The sequence below is a fragment of the Anser cygnoides genome, chromosome 1 (genome assembly GCF_040182565.1).
Source record: "Anser cygnoides isolate HZ-2024a breed goose chromosome 1, Taihu_goose_T2T_genome, whole genome shotgun sequence".
Classification (NCBI taxonomy): domain Eukaryota; kingdom Metazoa; phylum Chordata; class Aves; order Anseriformes; family Anatidae; genus Anser; species Anser cygnoides.
Genome location: NC_089873.1, coordinates 47,471,467 through 47,489,420, shown reverse-complemented (window position 1 = coordinate 47,489,420; position 17,954 = coordinate 47,471,467). Strand labels below are relative to the sequence as shown.

General features: G+C 37.0%; 1 protein-coding gene across 3 annotated transcripts in view; it reads left to right on the top strand.

Moving 5' to 3' along the window:
- The window catches only part of LOC125182468 (dynein axonemal heavy chain 12-like), a 115,890-nt gene that overhangs the window by 24,646 nt on the left and 73,290 nt on the right, over positions 1-17,954 (top strand). For all 3 annotated transcript variants that reach the window (XR_007162326.2, XM_066994653.1, XM_066994657.1), the window contains one exon: positions 3,089-3,199. Coding sequence is in view for 1 of the 3 variants with exons in the window: in XM_066994657.1 (XP_066850758.1) it covers positions 3,089-3,199 (111 nt within the window). In the remaining 2 variants the exon portion in view is untranslated. The remainder of the gene's footprint in view (positions 1-3,088; positions 3,200-17,954) is intronic.

Below are 17,954 nucleotides of genomic sequence, written 5' to 3'. Positions count from 1 at the left end.
TTTGCTATCAAAATCAGCATTTTATACCTGTATGGCAAAATTCAAGTGACTGAAGCCTACAGATTCATAAGGTGTAGACTTATATGATTGGTCAGATTACAGATTTGGTTCCTGAAAATATGTCCTCTCCCTGGAAGGAGATCTGAAAGGATGTGCATTGGTCAGAAACAGGCAGTAGTTCCCAAGCACCAAAGATCTTAGTATTTCACAGCTCTTCCCAGCTGGGTTTCAACCTAATTTGGCACACATATCGTAGTTGACCTCAGACAGAATAATTCAGATGTTTGAACCTCTTAGATGTGTAGCCAAAAGTGAGCTGTCTTGTTGCATGTATTTTTAAACATCTGCAAGCTGAGCTGGGAAGCAGAATGCAAATTCTAGGGCTCGAAGATACCTGTGAGGTTATGAGAATCCCTTTGAGACCATGGGGAATCCTGGAGCCTATGAACATATGTTTTTCCAGGCACACTCTGTTTAGTATTTGCTTTAGTTTCTAGTATTCCAAGCACAAATGACAATAGAAATAGCTCATCAATAATTTAAGAGTAAATGTACAATCTGACATAATATCTTTTGTTGAACCTTTTAATGCATATCCCATGAGGACTAGAGAAATTATTTCCTGCAGTTTGTATTACTGCTATATTCTGCTATACGAATAATTTGTTGTTCATGTATGCCACAAATATTTAATGCAGTATCCAGTTAACACTAGCAGAATTGTTTCTCTTGGTAGCTCTCTTTTACGCAGTGTAAGTACCATTACATAGAGAAATGACATTTGCAATAACATACTGCAGAGGAATTCCCATGCCTCGTGGTTATGGGAAGGTAGGGGCTAAGTCCTCCACTCATGGTCCTGTGGGGATTAGGTGGGGAGATTTGGGTTAGCATTTTGAAACTATAGGCTAATATAAAGATGTCCTGATTGTTTTATCCTGTCTGAATGTTGTATATATATTCCCTGTTTTCACTGTATAGTACTTTTTACTTGAGATATTCCATTATCTGACCGTGATTTTTAAACGCATAGTGGCGAAGCTTGCATTTCACCAGGGTGCCCTATATTCACCAGTTAACCTTTTGAGGCAGAACTGTATTCTCTAAACATTGATTTTTGAAATACTTAAACTGTCTGCAACTATAGGTTTGATTCCAAGAAAGGATAATTGGTTCTTTATAAAGCCACCATCGTACAGCATATAGCATGAACTCTGCTGGTGTTTTTCTATGGAAGTCATTCTCATAAACACATGATAATCTGGGATTCTTTCTGCTACGAAAACACATCACTGTTTTTTTGTTTGTTTTTGATTTTTGGCTGTTTCTTTGTTGTAATGGTGACTTACTTTTGGCCAAACTCGGGTTTAGTCTTAGGCACAAAACTTACACCTACCTTCTTGTGTTAGCCATGTAACGAAGTTGCATTTCAGTGGCTAGTGAAATGACTTGTCTGTGCAGGGATTCTTAAACCCCTCTCAAATCCCTGAAAAGTTGCAATCTCATTTCAGAAACATTGCAAGCATTGATTAATGCAAGGCAAAGAAATGGATGCGTATCATCACATTAGATGATTTCACATCACTTGCTAAAACCCAACACCACAAATTCAGTAGGTTCAAAACTTCCCTTGGGTTTGCTCAGTCCCAGTCTGTGAGGTCCTTTGTGGCAAAAGCTCTTGTTTTACAAATGTGTAGGAAGCAAACGATGTGGGCACCTGCAAGTTTGTGAGTTCATATAGCTGTCCCCATTTGGGATCTGCTGCCAGTATGTGCTCAAAGATGAGGCATGCTGTCATCTCTCCATAGCGATCCCTCTTCTGACTCTTTTATTATTATTATTATTATTTTAATAGAGAAGTGTGTTAGCTTGGGAAAATGTGTTTTCTCAGCCTCAAGTTTTAGCAGGATAGTGGAGAGGACAGCTTGAGGAAGCAGCTGAAGTTGCCACAGATGTGGTTTCATATAATATTTGGGGTCATGTGTGCCTCAACATCTTCAGTTAGGAGGCATGCAGGAGCAACTTCCCTGAAAAGTGCCCTTACTGATTTTAGCTGACTGAACTATGTTTAATATCCTGGCAGTGATAACTGAGCATGGTATCTTCCGCAGTCAATGAACATGAGGAACTGCAGTTATGAGCTTTTTTTTCCTCCTCTGTAAATTGTTGGCTTTGGGTTTTGGAAGCCTCGGGTGGAGGAAAAGGAGAGAAATAACTGAGCCCCATTCTATAAATCAAAATATCCAGGAACAAGATCTAGACAGGAACTCAAGTGTATTTCTGAACACTACAATCAATACATTTAGGATTGATGATTTGGCACATCAGAAACCCATAGCTTCAGTGGCCTTAGCTATGGTAATTTCAATTGAAGATAATACGCTCTAGTAATTTTCTGACTAGATACATTACAATAGGTACGTACACAACTGCCTGATCTAGAAGAAACATATTAGAACTGCACCCTTTTATGCTCAAATAAAATGTTTATGGGAGATATGTCACATTTTGGAAGGTGCTAACAGGGATGCACATCATTTGGAAAAACAGAGCACCTCTGAGAATGGCAATTTTGCAATGCTGAGCTGAGAAACTGCTGCCCAAGCAATGTTTCAAGAGAACGGACACAAGGCAAAGAGATCTGCTGCAGATTGTTTTCAGAGAACAATAGCAGTTCGTTTCGTGCTTGGGTTTCCCGCCCCCACCCCCAACCCCCCTGCCCCCAATAACTGTGACATTTGATTAACTCTGAAGTTTTCTGTGGTGTCTCATGATAAGGTAAACTATTTGCATTCTGAAATGTGGAGCTCATTAAAGAAGTAATTTGGCTATAATGTGAAGAAAAGCTTAATTAATAATGAGCTTGAGAGGAAACTGCGTTCTCTCTGGAAAAAGAAAAATAATCAGTGGACTATCAAGTGAAAGCTTTGAGTTGAATCTAAGTGTATTTGGCAGGATGGCTGTTCTTGTGGGTTTATTTCTGTCATCTTAACACCGGGCTTGTCACAAAGCAGCTCCAACTGTGTCATTTCAAACTAGGATGTCACCCACAGTGTGGAAAACAACTTTTATACTTTCTCTTCCTCAGGATTTGCTGACAGAGCCGCGAAGTTGCCAGAGATCCTCCCTGTGGCCAGCCTGCACCGATGCCCCCGGGGAGCCCCGCGCTGAGAGCCGCAGACCTGCGGGTGTGACGCAGGTGCGTGAGAAGCACAGGGAATGTGACTCCCTATTGATTTTACATTAATGTTTGACACTTAGAGTGGGGGTCATATTCTGGTGGCAATTACCCTCAAGACATGCACCATTGTGTGAAATAAATGTCAGCGCTTACCCTCTGTAGAGCCCGCGCTCTGCTGATGCACACAGTTGAAGATTCTGAAATTTTAAGCCGTCTCCACTTCTCTCCTGGCTGTATGTCCCAAAATAATTATTAAAAACATAATGTAATTATTAAAAACATAATGTAAAAACATAATGTATTAAAAACATAATGTAAAGGTTATTTTTCTGCTCCTTGTTGCTGTTCTTCAAAGTCTTAGGGCAAGAATAAATGTTCATGCTAACCAGCAAGGGTGAATGTTAGCCTGGTCTCTCCACTGTGCAGCACCTTGCTTTATATCCCTCAGCCTCTCTGATGACTTTTTTTCATGAAGGCCCAGTTTCAGATAGTAATTACAGGAGAGAGAACACTAATGTTTAGTATACATTAACCAGTTCTGATAAACCATGAGACAGCGATTGACAGAAGTCAGTCAAGTTCTGAAAAAATATGAGTCAGGTTTCCTGTTTGATGATGTAAACACACACACACACACAAACACAACAATTCTAATATTTTTCTTGAGTTTGGTTTCTAAGCTATTAGAACAGCACTCAGGTGCAAGATGAAGCTTTTATTTGTAATTTTATTGTCAGTGAAAAGCGTGTGCCTCATAGCTACAACTGAAATCCGCTATTCTTTTAGTCAAATAACGATGCACAAAAAGGGGAGGAAAAAAAAAAAAAAAAAGACATGCCCACTGTACTATGTCAGAGTATAAAGTTCACTGCTGTGGGAGCACTCTGAGATTTGCAGAGAAAAGCTATGTTTGTTTTCTTTTAGCCTACTGCTGAGAATGACAACTGCTTCGCTGTGGAGAATGCTGTCCACTGACACGTGGAGAGAAGCATCTCATTAACGTATTTTAATGATAGAGAAATAATTTGATAATGTGAAATAATTTGATTGTCGCTATTCTGAACCTGAAGACTGGACTGGAAGAGTCCAGGGCATAAGCTCTCCACTGAGATCACCCAGAGTTACGGGAGCTGTGCACTCTGTGCCCATTGCTGGCACCTTCAGGGATGAGACCTTAATTCTCACTGGAACTTCTCTGGAGCTGTCAGTGGCCTTTAACGTCTTATAGATGAAAAACAAACTTATCTTACAGATAAAAACAAACAAACAACAAAACAAAACAAAAAAACTAATGTAAATGATCCAGGTTTTAGGAAAGGTACCACATTATTTTCATAAAAACAAATGTTTTTAGAAGAAATTCCTTTTCTTTGGCTGGACAAATGATTATGTACTTCTCACTTTCAGTTTTCTCCGCGAGTTAAGGAAACATAAAAATGTATGTTGGGCTGTGACGGTGTGTTACCTGTTTTAACATTAAACATTACTTAGTCCAGTTGTTCTAAAGTAACTAAGAAACTTTAGAGATACCAAATTAGCTGCTTAGAATAGATGAACTCTTTTGAGACATTACAGAAAGAGTGACTTGTTTGCTTAAACTTAAATGAGAATTACTTCCTGGTGTCTTTCCCAAGTTTTGGACAGGTAATACATTCCAGGCTTAACATCAAAGTTTGTCAAATATCTCTTCTCATTAAATTCTTTTCAGTTACTGTACAATGATTTATGTAAGTGACTGTTGTTGCTAGTTTAATGATTACCTGCTTTTCTTGCTTTGTTTTCTTGCATAGGATCACAGGTTCACTAGCCAGCCACTTAAGTGATATCAATACTGGACTAGAAATGTTAGATTTTTATACTGGAATGTCTCCACAGTGTGAAAAAAAAAGGGGGGGGGGGGGGGAGGGAGAAGATTCTTCTTTCACCCTTGAAGAAATATAACACTGATTAGAAACCAGGTTATTAAGATTAAGATAGCAGAGAGCTATTGCTTGAAACTGTGCTAGCTTTTCATATTGTACTATATTGGAAAATGGTACCATGACACAATTCAAAAAAAAAAAAAAAAAAGAATTAAAATGACTTTTGACTGTATACCATTTTCAGTGTTCTTTGATTCACAAATACTTTTATTTCTTCCCTAGTAATCTGTCAAGTCTAGAAAAAATTATTTTAAATTCAGAGTAAGTTACTGCATATGTTTTTAACAGGGTATTATGCTAAAATTATTATTTCTTTCCTTACTGGCAAGATGTTTTCCAGGCATAAATGTAAATGTTATAGCGATCTAATTGAACAATATTTTTATATTACTTATGCCGTCAAGCACATAAGGTATTTTTCAACAAGCTAGAAAATATATGTCAAGTTTCAGTTACATAGAAAGACTCTTACCCAATTTTTATTTTATAACATTCTCTTATTCAAGATATTTCTAAGAAAAATACGAGAAATATTTAACTTTTTTTTTTTTTTTTTTTTCCCCACCAAGGAAAACAATAGTGAGAACAGCAGAAACTGTTTATGTGGTGCACTAAAAGCTTCTCTGTTCATAGGAGATGCAAGTACCATTTGTTACAGTGTGTCAGCAAAGTCCTTTTTTCATGTTGTGGATTATAGTTTGCTTACAGTTTCCAGTACAGAAAATTATTTTAAGGTACAGTTTAGGCAGTAAGCCTGCAATAGTTTATTATGTTGTGAATTTCCGTTGCTTGTTCCTATTGTGCAGGTAATGACTTTGGAGGCGGAGAGTAAAATGAAATTCCCCATTGAGTAGATAAATACCCATTTATTACTGGTTCTCTGGGTGCCAAATTATAGACTAGTTGATAGTGAGAACCTCTATCAGATTTTAGCCTTTGACTCGAGATGAGTGAGGTAATCACATGACTCATATCACCTCCAAAGAAAAAGCACCTCTTCAGAAAAAGTGGTTGAAAGACTGTTGCTGCATTATTAATAAAAACAGAGGCAACACAGAATCCCTGATGCCTCAGGATGATGAGGTGAGACTTTGAATTGTCCCATAGGAAACAGCTTTATTTTATTTATTTTCTTCCAACAGGTTTTGCGTTTCCTTTGTTGCCAGAGGCAGCTGTAATGCTTTCAAGTATGGAGTACAAAATGCAAATAGCAACTCTACAGTTGATAAGTGGTTGGAAATGTTCAGTGCCACAGAATGGCAAACCTGCTTGGAATGTGTTATCTCATACATATATTTCTACTTTGTAATACATCTGCTTAGACTTCCTGGGTAGCTTTGACAAGTAAGGAACAATGTGCAGTGATGCTCATACTCTTCTAATGTCACAGCGCTGGCAATACGGTATGGCAAATACAGTACTTAGGGTGAGCATCTAAAGAGAATAGTACTGCTTCGGTGAAAAAAATCACTGTTGCTAATCAGTAACAATGAACTTTGAATTTATGAAGGAGATATATGTCAGAGGCTGATTATTTCTGTAATGACGGATGATATCATTGAGTGACATCATTAAAAATGAACAATTAGGAATCGTCTATGTTTAATGTGTAATATCACCATTTGTATTTTGACAATTTGGAATCTGTGCTCTAGCAGCTCTGCCCTGGGAACAATGACTATCAAGTTTGGTTGGTAATGTTTAACGAGAGCCAGGGGACCGATGACACCTAACCCATGTGAAGTAGGAGGAACAGGGGAATCCCTCTGATCTAGTACAGCCTTAAAGCTTACAACTCACTGTCGCTCTTTCAAAAGTGACTGCTTATTTTCATATACCTTGTTGTATACCTACCCTTGTTTTCATGCTGTGTTGGGACCCAGTGAGGTTAGAAACTGACCTGAAACAGCTTCTTTACCCTAAACTTTTTATGATGGTACATCTAAATTTACTCTGCTTAGGGCATAAGATAATAAAGCTTTAATATACTTTTCACCAGTAAGTTTCCATAAGACTTCTTCCCCAAAAAGGGTGTTAAGAGGACAGTCAAACAAGATTTGGATTTGACTTGTGAAAATGCAGCCTATGTATGTAATCCTATTTAAACCCCAGTATTTGTATTACTGGGCAGTATTCTTTGTGCATATGTTGTAAATGAAATCTTTTTCTTATCATTTGAAACAAAATTTGCATATTGTCATTGGGGATACTGTCATGGAGCCTCAGAAATTCACGGCTTCAGTTCCAGTTTTATTTAAACAGGATTTGATGAGATTAATTAAAATGGGGGTTGCAAAATGCCCTTCTATTTTTCTGCATGTAGGAACATAAAGTCAGTCACTTTTATTCTGAGTCTTTGTGGCATTACATCATGTCCCACATCAATTAAAAATTTGTTCTCTAGGGAAGGTGTTATTTACAGTAAAATCCTATGGTATTCAAAGTAATATAAAGTGTCTGGTCACAGCCGATTAAGACGTTTCTAGAACAGATAGTAAAGTTCATCGGAGCATTAAGGAGGGTATTCTTGTTATCTTGTATCTACAGTCTAGACACTTGAATAATCAGCAGAGCCATTAGAATGTCTGCCTGTAGGAATACTGGTATTGGTGTGAGAGAACAGAAATTTTTCTTGCTCATCATGGCCTGTCTTCCCCATTTGTCTTTGTATCTGACTTTCTCGTTTAGATATTAATTTGTCCTACTTGTAGTTTTTCAATTTCTTCTTTTTATTTTGATCCAACAGCTGGAACGGAAAAATAATACTGGAGTTGCATTGATGTATTTTCATTGACTGCTAGCAGAATTAAACTGACTGACGTTTTTCAATCTTAATTCATTTTATTTACAGCATTGGAGAATAGAAAAGCACTTTTTTTTTTTTTTTAAAGTAGAAATCAAACCATTGTCTTTCACAAACGCTTATTCCAGCATGCTCTTAGATTTGGAAAGATCAATGCAAAGTCTATCAATGTCTTCTAATTAGGAAAAAATTTAATTGTGAGCTTGGACTTCAAATAGAGCAGTGGTCTTTCTGAGTATTAAAACAGTGGCATATGTGGCTCCTGCTTCTCTTAAGTCTCTTATTTAAAAAGCACAATTAAAAGTGTATTTTTGCTGCTGCTGTTAAAACACATTTGTTCTATGGCAATTTTGGAGGGGGAATTTGCTCTGAGTCCAACAGGATGGGGCTGAAGTGCTACACATGAGAGAGAATATATTCTAGTGGGTTTTTAATAGATTTAGAAAAAACACTGTTTGTCTTACAGAAACAAGTAAAGGGCCTCCTGTGACACATAAGATTTTGTAAGCACACTGAACTGGCAATCAGCTAATCTCCAGTGTCAGAATGATATCAGTAATTGGATCCCCTATGAAGCAGCAGGAGTCAGTGGTGGGTGGATTGTGTATGTGCAGTGCAGTGCAGGCAGCTGAGTTCTCTGTGCTCAGCTGTGAGGTTGTGGGAGCACAATTGCCACAGTACCAGGAGATTTGAGGCAGGTTTTTAATTACTGCTTTATTGAATTATTTGGTATTATTTCTTGCAAGTGCGCAATGAAGCACCACGTGAGAATACTAATTTCTACTCCGTTAATCATGGGCGGTAGCACTTCCGTTGCATGCTTGTAACCTGCTTGTGTGTTTTAGTTTTATATTAATCATGAGAGATGCTATTCTTACATTTCTGTAGACAACTTAGGTAAATTTTTGAGTCAGAAATAATATTTTTATCATGCTTGTGATATTATGATTGAAAGTCACAGGAGAGATTTCAGCTTTACTGGGTAGCACCATGGGAATGCCTTGTTGTTTGAGAACAAAAACAACCCAAAATGTAGAAGGCTGAAGTATGAAAGGGCTTTATTTTCTGTTCTGTTTGTAATACGTATGCCTGTTTTGACTCAATTAAATATCAAAAGTCCCTGTTCTTCTGTGAGCATTTTCACCAAGAGCAATAACTCCTACAAGACAGATGTCCCGATATTTTTGAAAGAGTGGTTTAGATATGTATATGTATGGTTTTTGCATCTATTTGATGTTTAAATTAATTTTAGACACAGACATGGATGTAAGGGATGTAAGATGCTCTTTCTCTTTTAACTGCCTCAGTCCATGCTCCTGTGAAGAAGTATAGCATGTTTTTCAAGTCATTTTGGGGCCATAACAGGCCAACTTCTAAAATCACTAAAGTGCCAAATAAAGCCAAGCCTTTGAAACCGTATAAAAATGGTTACTATCATCTGATGTATTTAGAATCCGTGAATTGAACAACAGCTTTTGAAATTGATTTTCTTCCAGCTTAGACATAATTTCCCCTCCCCCACCACCTGCAACTGTTTCTGGCACTTGAATGAGTCAAAACACTCAGAATATATTTTCCCATCTTATGCTAAATCTGAAAGACCTCATAGTAAGTCCCTATTGGAATGATCTCCCTTGAGTTGAATTTAAAAATGGAGAATGCCCCTGTGGGGAACAGGGAATATACATCTAAGGGAATACACAGAGGGAGCATTTTAAGTAGAGTTTTATTTAAAATAGATGTTTGTGTGTTCTACATTTAAACTCTATTTTAGTAACTTATAAAATCAGCTTAGTTTCAGTGTTTGTCCTCCAGCTTCAGGATCGCTTTATTTGTTGCTTTGCAGACCAGCACTAGGCAAACAGGGGCAGAACAGTGTTGTGCCTTCTCAGTTGTGTGCTGCAAATACGTGCACTGTAACAGCAGTAAGCTCTTACTGCATGCAGTTAAAGCAAGATTAAAAGTGGTTTTACAAAGAGATCAAGGAAGGTCGGTCAAAGCCCAGTACATTTTAGTAACTTTTGAGAAAAAGGCAACTTTTGATCTGACTTGGCATAGAGAAAGAAGGAGTTTCTTCAAGACATGATCACAAGGAGAAATCACCAACTGTTCTAGCAGTTCTCAACTCCATATTTTTTTTCTGTCAATTTTTTAAAGTATATATTTTTCTCTTTCAAACTGACTATTAATTGCTTTCTCTTACATGATATTGCAGAACTGTTTCATATAATTTAGTTATTTAAGTGAAAGTATTTACTTCTGGTGAACTCAAAACTGTTTTGTCTTTTCTGCTCCCTGTAAGCTAAACAGAAAAAAAAAAATAATTAGCCGTACTGGTCTAATTTTCTTATCTGCCTAGCAAATGCTACACACAGACATAAAATCTCCTCTGTTAGACATCTTATATATCTGAGTATGTCTTTAGCTTACCTTTTCTGGGATGCTCTCCCTAGAGCATAGGTTCAGATTTTGTTTGTTTGTTTATTCTTCCTTTTCCAAACTCTGCTTTTGTAGACAGTTAAGTGGTTTTTTAAAAAAACTTGTTTTAATTGTTTCCTGACCACCATTTCTTGCCTTAATTTCCCTAGTCTCATTTTTCATTCTTTGTCTCCCCTACTTAGAACAAGTTTTCTATGAGAAGGGGTTTGTGCTATAGACACTTTTCACATTAACTGAGTACTGCTTTTCCAGCTTATTTTCGTACATAGTGTGAAGTGATAAGATCACTGTATAAGAAAGTTGGACAAATACATCAGTGCTCTTCTTGGCATCAATATTAGTCCTTTTCCAAATACCCTGTTTTCTTGGTTCTCTTTTTTATAGTCCATGCAATCCTAGTATCACAGTTTCAGGATCTTAAGCAGATCCCAATTTGATGGCGAGAGCCTCTCTTTTGATAAGATTTTTTCAACAAAGTTATAAAAAGGTATCCTTCCCTTTATTTTCTTTACGTAAAAAAATTCTATTAAGGATTTGCTTTGCCCAAATAGACATTTTTGCACCTGCTGTTTCTGTGGCTCGGTGTTCGGAGAGACAGCTCCTTGGTTCTTGATGCTGGGTTGCTCTGACAGGCTGCCTTGACTAATTGGTCTCTGCCATTTTCTTGATCTTTATCTCCTTCTGTTCTTTCCCATTTTGAGCAAAGCCTCACTGACAACAGCACACAGGAAGGCGCGCTCCTTGAGCTTTCAATGACCACCTCATCTCTCGCCCAGTTCTATTATTAACAAAACAATAGCAAAATTCCTTATGTGGGCTTCTTGCAGGTAGTGAGGACCCAAACTGTGAATTAAATGTCTCTTGCCTACATTGCAGCTAAGAAAGAAACAGCTGAGTGATGTTTCTGAGGTGGTTTTTAAGAAAAACGAGGAGACTATTCAATTGTGGATGTTACGTTTAGGTTTCTTTAAAAAGAAAAAAATATGTTGTAGAATAGTTTAATTTCACATTTAGTAGGGTAATACTGTTAAGAACTGACTCTCAAGGTAGGTATAATGTAATTAAAATACTACATTCTCACACACAATATGTAACTTTTAGCATCCTTCTAGTCCTCAAAATGAGTCCATACAAAAATGGATAGCATTACCAATGTTTAGGAAAAGGAAGGAAATTAATGCTGTAAGTTAATCCTGTATTTATTTGCTTCACTAGAATTTTAATTCAGTTTGAAAATTATAGAGAAGCTTTCTATTCATGGTGTTTTGTGACATTATTTTAAAAAGTGAATTGGATGCCACTGTAGAGCAGAAGAACCAACTTTTTAATGTGTAATTCAAGTCAGGAATTTTCAACAGATACAGAGGCACAGATTTGATGCCTTCAGACTTAAAGTTTCACTTTTAAAAGGGATACTGAGCAAAAAGCAGGAATTTACAAAGTAGCTAAGCTGTCTTGATACTGCCACTTAGAAAGGTCCTGTAAGAATAATATGATTGTGTTTAAAATGTTTTGACATTCCTGATTATCAAGAAACAAATACCAATTTGACTCTTTTCCCATGTTTTCTTTTTTTCTTATAACGGACACGTTGTCCAAAGTTAAAGCTTTTGGGGCATCTTATATGTATTTCCTTGTTTATCCTGCTTGAGGTTCTTCATTTGCAACACTTTTATTCTAAATGTCATTAAGGCAATGGCTCTTGAGTAACTGCTGGTCTATTTAAAATGTGTATGTATTCATATTTCTGATATAAATTCTTAGCCTTGATTCCACTTCAAAGTATTTTAACAGTGAGTGGGCTTACAATTAGGTTGTTCTGCTGTATTGCTGATGATCTTTGCAATATTCAGGATGATTCTGTTGATAATGTACTAAAGTTAATTCTTAATGAACTGTAGCTTTCAATCTTATGTTAACTCAGAGTTACACAAATGTAACATTCACATCTAGAGCAGCTTTGAATTAAGCTGGATTTGATGTTGTTTTGTGCTGTTAGAGTAGCATGGTCATCCAACTACAGTTCAAACTATCCGTGGGCTGCTACAAGATATTCTGCAGTTGATTTCTTGGAGGATTTGCTTTGTAAAATCAGTATTGATGTTTCTGGATGTTAAGGATTTCCCTTGTACATCAGCTTCTTCGGTGTCCGCAGTATGTAGTCAAATCAATGCAGCTGCACGATGTGTCAAACACCAGTTACCATGGCAGATGACTACCAAAGTCATTGGCCTTCAGGCTAAGTACAGATCTAGCTGTAATTTTTGACTCTCAAGTTCATTTACTTTACTTTTCATGAGTCCTATGTACTCATGGAAATCAACATAATAGCTTCAATGGAACCCGTCAATAGAGAAAGTGTAATAATTGTTTCATTTACTTTTTTTTTGACCTTACTTTAGGGGTGTGTGCATGTGTATATACACACATATTTATATATATGTATATAACTTGTACTGCCAAGGTATATAAAGTTCTTTGATAACATTGTTGAATTGCAACTTAGTATTTTCAAATGTAAATGTGCAGGAGATTTCGGGTAAACAATATGAAAAGTTTAAACAATTGAATTTTACTTATGATCACTCAGGATTAAAAATACAAAGTGTTAAATTCATTAACCATTAAAAAAATATATATATACTAGTCTATACCTGTATAAAACTACTTGTGTAAAGAACACAAATCTGAAATTCAAGGATACAGTATATTTTTCATACTTCTCAGTAGACTAAATAGCATATAGTAACTTATATTGAAGTACAGCACCAAAACCAACTTCAACATCTGCAAATACGTAAAGCAAAATTTTGTCAAAGAAGTTCACTAAGTTGTGGCATTATCTGGTATTCAGGTGTATAAGAAGAGAGTTAAGATCTGAAATGCCTTTCTTAAGAAACGATGTGACAAAATGCAAGAGACTATCTTTTATGGCCTATGCAGTACTTGTGCTTGCTCAACATCCGTAACTATCCAGATAACAACGTGATGATGTTTTCTTCTCGTTGTTTTGTTTACTTTTGAAACTAAAGATAGCTTCTGTTATTAGTAATTAGTATTAGAAATGTTATTAGTAAGGAATGCTAGAGGCTTAGAGGAGATCTGGTAGAGGCAAAACATCCTTAGAAATACAAAGGAAAATGCAAAAGTAAGATCTACGTGTTCACTTTGTCACTGCTACAGTAAGGAGCAAATCACCATTTGGTGTTTCCAGGCCAGGCACCAAGAAATTGATAACCTAATTGTTGTCCCAGCTGGAAATGAGTAAACCATTCACTTTATACTTTCATGACTGCTAGTTTGCTACTTCTTGATGCATTCAACATCCTTTTTTTCTGCTGCACCATACGTCATGTCAGTATTCATTATGTCACATTCTCTACAAAGACATTAAATTATTATTATTTTTCTTAGATTTAGCATTTTTTTCTTTGGCTCTTATTTTCCAGCTTGGTACCTCTGCTGTGACATTTGAAGCAGGTGCATCAAGTCTTAGTCTTGTAGCTGTACAGATCAGGCTATAATGTTGGATATAAAAAGGCTGCCCCATTCCTTCTTTCTCTAGTAAGAATGAAGAGTTTATGTGCTACCCATCACACTGGAAGTTGTGACAGCCACCTATGGGAACTGGAGACAAAGTGGGGAGCTCCAAGAGGACCAGTGGCCATCTCTTTTACCCTTTCACAGTCTGTGCTCTGAGAGGAACTGATACCAGCAGATCCCTGTGGGTAGGCAAAAGGGGAGGTAGCAGACGGACTCACTGAAATTTGTCCCTTCTGCTTAGTGGTGGTGGTGGTGGTGGTCTCTTTCTGCTGGTCCATGGAGGTTGGCCCTTTCCTTGACATGCCTTTGAGCAGAGGCACAGATCGGGAGAAAAAAGGAGGTCTGAGTTCACAGAAAATATGTTTTTAAGTCTACAGCTAAAGACAAGAAGAGAAGCTTAGGGAGGAGATGGGAGAGTTGCGCAGCCTATTTTAACTTTCTGCATTTTCAGTGAGGGTGTTTTCCTTAAGAATCTAACTGAGTCAAATCTGGTGTGCAACGTGCAGCAGAGACAACTTTCAGGACCCCTTGACATCAAATCCCATAACTGAGTAGGCTTAACTTAAATGAGAAGAGGTGTTAGCACACTTTGTGAGTGGAAGTAAAGCACACTTAGGACAATTTATTCTTCACTAGAGCTTGTCACTTCCACCTTTTATTGTTCATAGCTGTGGCTATGTGTGACCACCTTTGCTGTTACTCTGCATTCAGCTTCGAGGTAATGCCCCCTGCAAAAAATGGGAGTAGAAATGGGCACTGAGGTAAGCATTTCAAAGATTTTTCTCAAAATTTGAGTATCTAAGTATTTAAAGGGCATGTTATGCAAATTATCTGTCATAGTTGCTCTTGGAATTGAAGATGAGATTTTTAAGAAGGAATTAGAAGATTGCTCGTATTGGTTATGGATTTTATTTAATACTGTATGAAATCTTGTCTGTTGATCAATTAGATTTATTTGCAAATATGAAGGGAGATGTTTCAGGGTAAAATCTATATGGTATAAAGCCTTTCATTAAATTACAGATATCAAAATCCAAACTTGTCTAGTAGTATCAAGTAGTTGCTCACTAAACAGTTAATATCTGGTCAATAGCAAAATAATAAATCAAGATGGTATCTACTTCTTCATATTTTGAATAACTATTTTTCATCTGAAGTCAAGCAAAACATATTAGTGATGCTAAAGGTTGTTGTAGTTGAAAAGAGAATGAAGCTGGTGGTCATCCTTTATTTAATGGTCATTTATGGTAAATGAGGCCAGATATTAAATGGAAAATCCTTTATTATGGCTGTATTTTAGTTCTTTAACCTTTCTTCCTGTACTGTTTATGCCAGAGTACACTTCTTATTAACTTAAATGGGTGTAGAATCATGCCCTTACATCATAATTTCATTGAGTCTTATTGGAAAAAAATGTTAATGTAGACCCTTAAAGTGTTTAATATTTTGAAGAAAACAGACTGTGTTAAGATTGTGTTTAGAAACTGAGGAAGAAAACTTTAAACTAGATCATAATTTCTGCAGATGGTATTTGCATAGAAACATTTTTGGTATTTGCTGGAAACATTTTCGTGCTTTAGTTGTCACTTGATGACTGGGGAGAAGAGTAAAGAAAGAATGCTTTCTTTTGCCACTGCTGTTACTCATTGGTCTGTTCTGTGAGATTTCTGGCCGGTCACATGGAAATGACTGAAGAATATCTATGAAATTGAGAACAATCATCTAAAAATTTACAGCATTCAGTAAAAGCTCATCTCATTTTAATATATGCTGTGGGTTAAAATTTATTTCCCTTTGTCAGTAAGCTAATACAAACGAGTTTAATTGGGAAATACCTTTTACCCCTACCCTCAGTGGGACTGTGCTTTCAAACCTATTCAATTTCCTCATCAGTCTTCTACAAATTATCTCTGAAAGCCCAAGGAAAAATCAATGGAATATTTCCCTCAGGTCCACCATACTGATTACAGAAATATCCATACTTAATACTGAGTTTATTCTTATATCTTCCTAACTGATCATGAAACAGATCCAGTGTATACATTCATATGGAGACAGTGTTTGCAAGTATTTCCAGTGCTGGTAATTTGCAGAGTCACATTTCCACCAAATTGTGCTTTGCACTTCTGGCCTAAATACACATGCAATTTCCAAGACATAGCATGTGTATTCATCTTCTCACCACATGTGCAAATTTGACACATCAGACCTGACAGTGTACATCAGACTTTTCTATTTTGAACTAGCCCTACTAACATTCTGTCATCTTTTGTAGTAACTCTTTAACTCTCCTAGGGTTAATTACAAATGTTTCCACTCATACAAGGCATAAATACAGATGGTGACAGTGTCATTCCCACCAGCTGCATGGTCCTATAGTGTACAATAGCAGCTGGAAGTTGGTGGTGGGAAAAAAAGAAATATAGTCAGCTTTTTGGGGACCCCTTTGTTAGTGTTGCCAAATTCCTATGGAGTTTGACATCTTTTTTTTTTTTTTTTTCCTATTTCCTTTTATTTTTTCTTTTAAGAATGCAAAACTTTTACATAGTATTGCTGTTTCCCTTCTACTAGGCTTGCAAAATTAAATTGTCAGTGATGATGTTTTGATAGAAGTTTATTTTCCTTTTACTTAGTATAAGAAACTCAGCCTAAATTTTTCAGGCTGGAATTCAAATTCTCTTACAAACAAGGAGAAAATTAGATTAAATTCCCTGTTTCTGGAGAACCTCAGTAATGTCAGCAATTCTCTACTTTTTACAATGAATTTCTGATGGCCAAGTGGTTCATTGTTAGCACCATTGCCATCAGGAATGAACACAGTAGTGGCAGGATAGAGTTCGAGTTTACACAGATATTTTTAAATCCATGATAGAATGATGAAGGCAGTAGGAGATGTAGATTTTCCTCAATGTCCACCTTGTTATAGACTTCTGTTGCTTGGTCTTATTTCAGTTTTGTAGGTGACTAGAGGCAAGGAGGTGTCAAATTGTGTCCCTTCTGTTCTCCTGTGTTTGAACATGGGTGTTGGACTATTTAGAAGCTATGTAAAATTATTGGCATCTTTAGCAGCCCTAAATTTTTCCTGAGAATGCTCTTTTGCACATGATGAAAAAAAATGTTCCTCTTTTCCTAACAACACTTGTATGCCAGGCTCATTTGCTCAGTCTGTGGAATTAGAGCATGGATGTGTTTCACCCTGAGCAATTGACTGGTTCCCTTTTGAGGCATTTAGAGATGTGTTTTCTTTGCTGCTCTGTGATCTGGTGGGTACCTTAGGTTTTAAAATTCATGCTGTTTCAGCTTGCTAGGAGCCTCAGGCAGGTCACTGAAGAGGGTGCCCCATTTATGTCCAACCCGGAATCAGGGGACTTTTTTAGGAATAATGGAGTTAAGAAAGGAGGCAGACAGCCTTTTCTTCAAGCCTCATTAACCCTTGCATGATGGAAGAGCAATGTGGTGATGGTGATAATGTTAGGGCTGGGATTAGCTGTTGTTCTCTTTAGATCTCTGAAAGAATTCCATGAAGTAGAACTGAGGGTCTCTCCACAGTGAGGAAAGCCAAAAGTAGTCCATCCTAAAATACAAGTTACAAGGAGTGGATTACCTGACCTTGGTGACTTACTGCCAAGACATTTTCAGGTGCACCTAGCAAAGTTGTAGCCTTGCAGCAAAAGTCCGCAACTGTTACACTGCATTTCTTGCTGCTGTGGCCAGTGAAATGTGTCTGGGGTCAGTGGTGCCCACGTTCTCCTGGAGGATGGATAACTGCAACTTGCATGTTGGGTGCTGGGTTTGTTGAGCCCTGCAACTTTAAAGCCTTGTTTATTAAACCAACCATACAAGGGAATTAAAAAGATTATAGGCTTATCATAGAGCAAGTGAAAGACAGAAAATGCGTAATTGGGAGGAGGAGTGTTTTGACAGCTTCTGCAGATGGCAGTAGACAGAAGGGAGGATTGCATTCCTAACATGTAACTTTTTATTAACAAGCTTCAAACAATACTAGCAGTTCTTTCGAGGATATTGTATTTGTCATGAAAAGTATGACTGGATTTATTTATTTTTT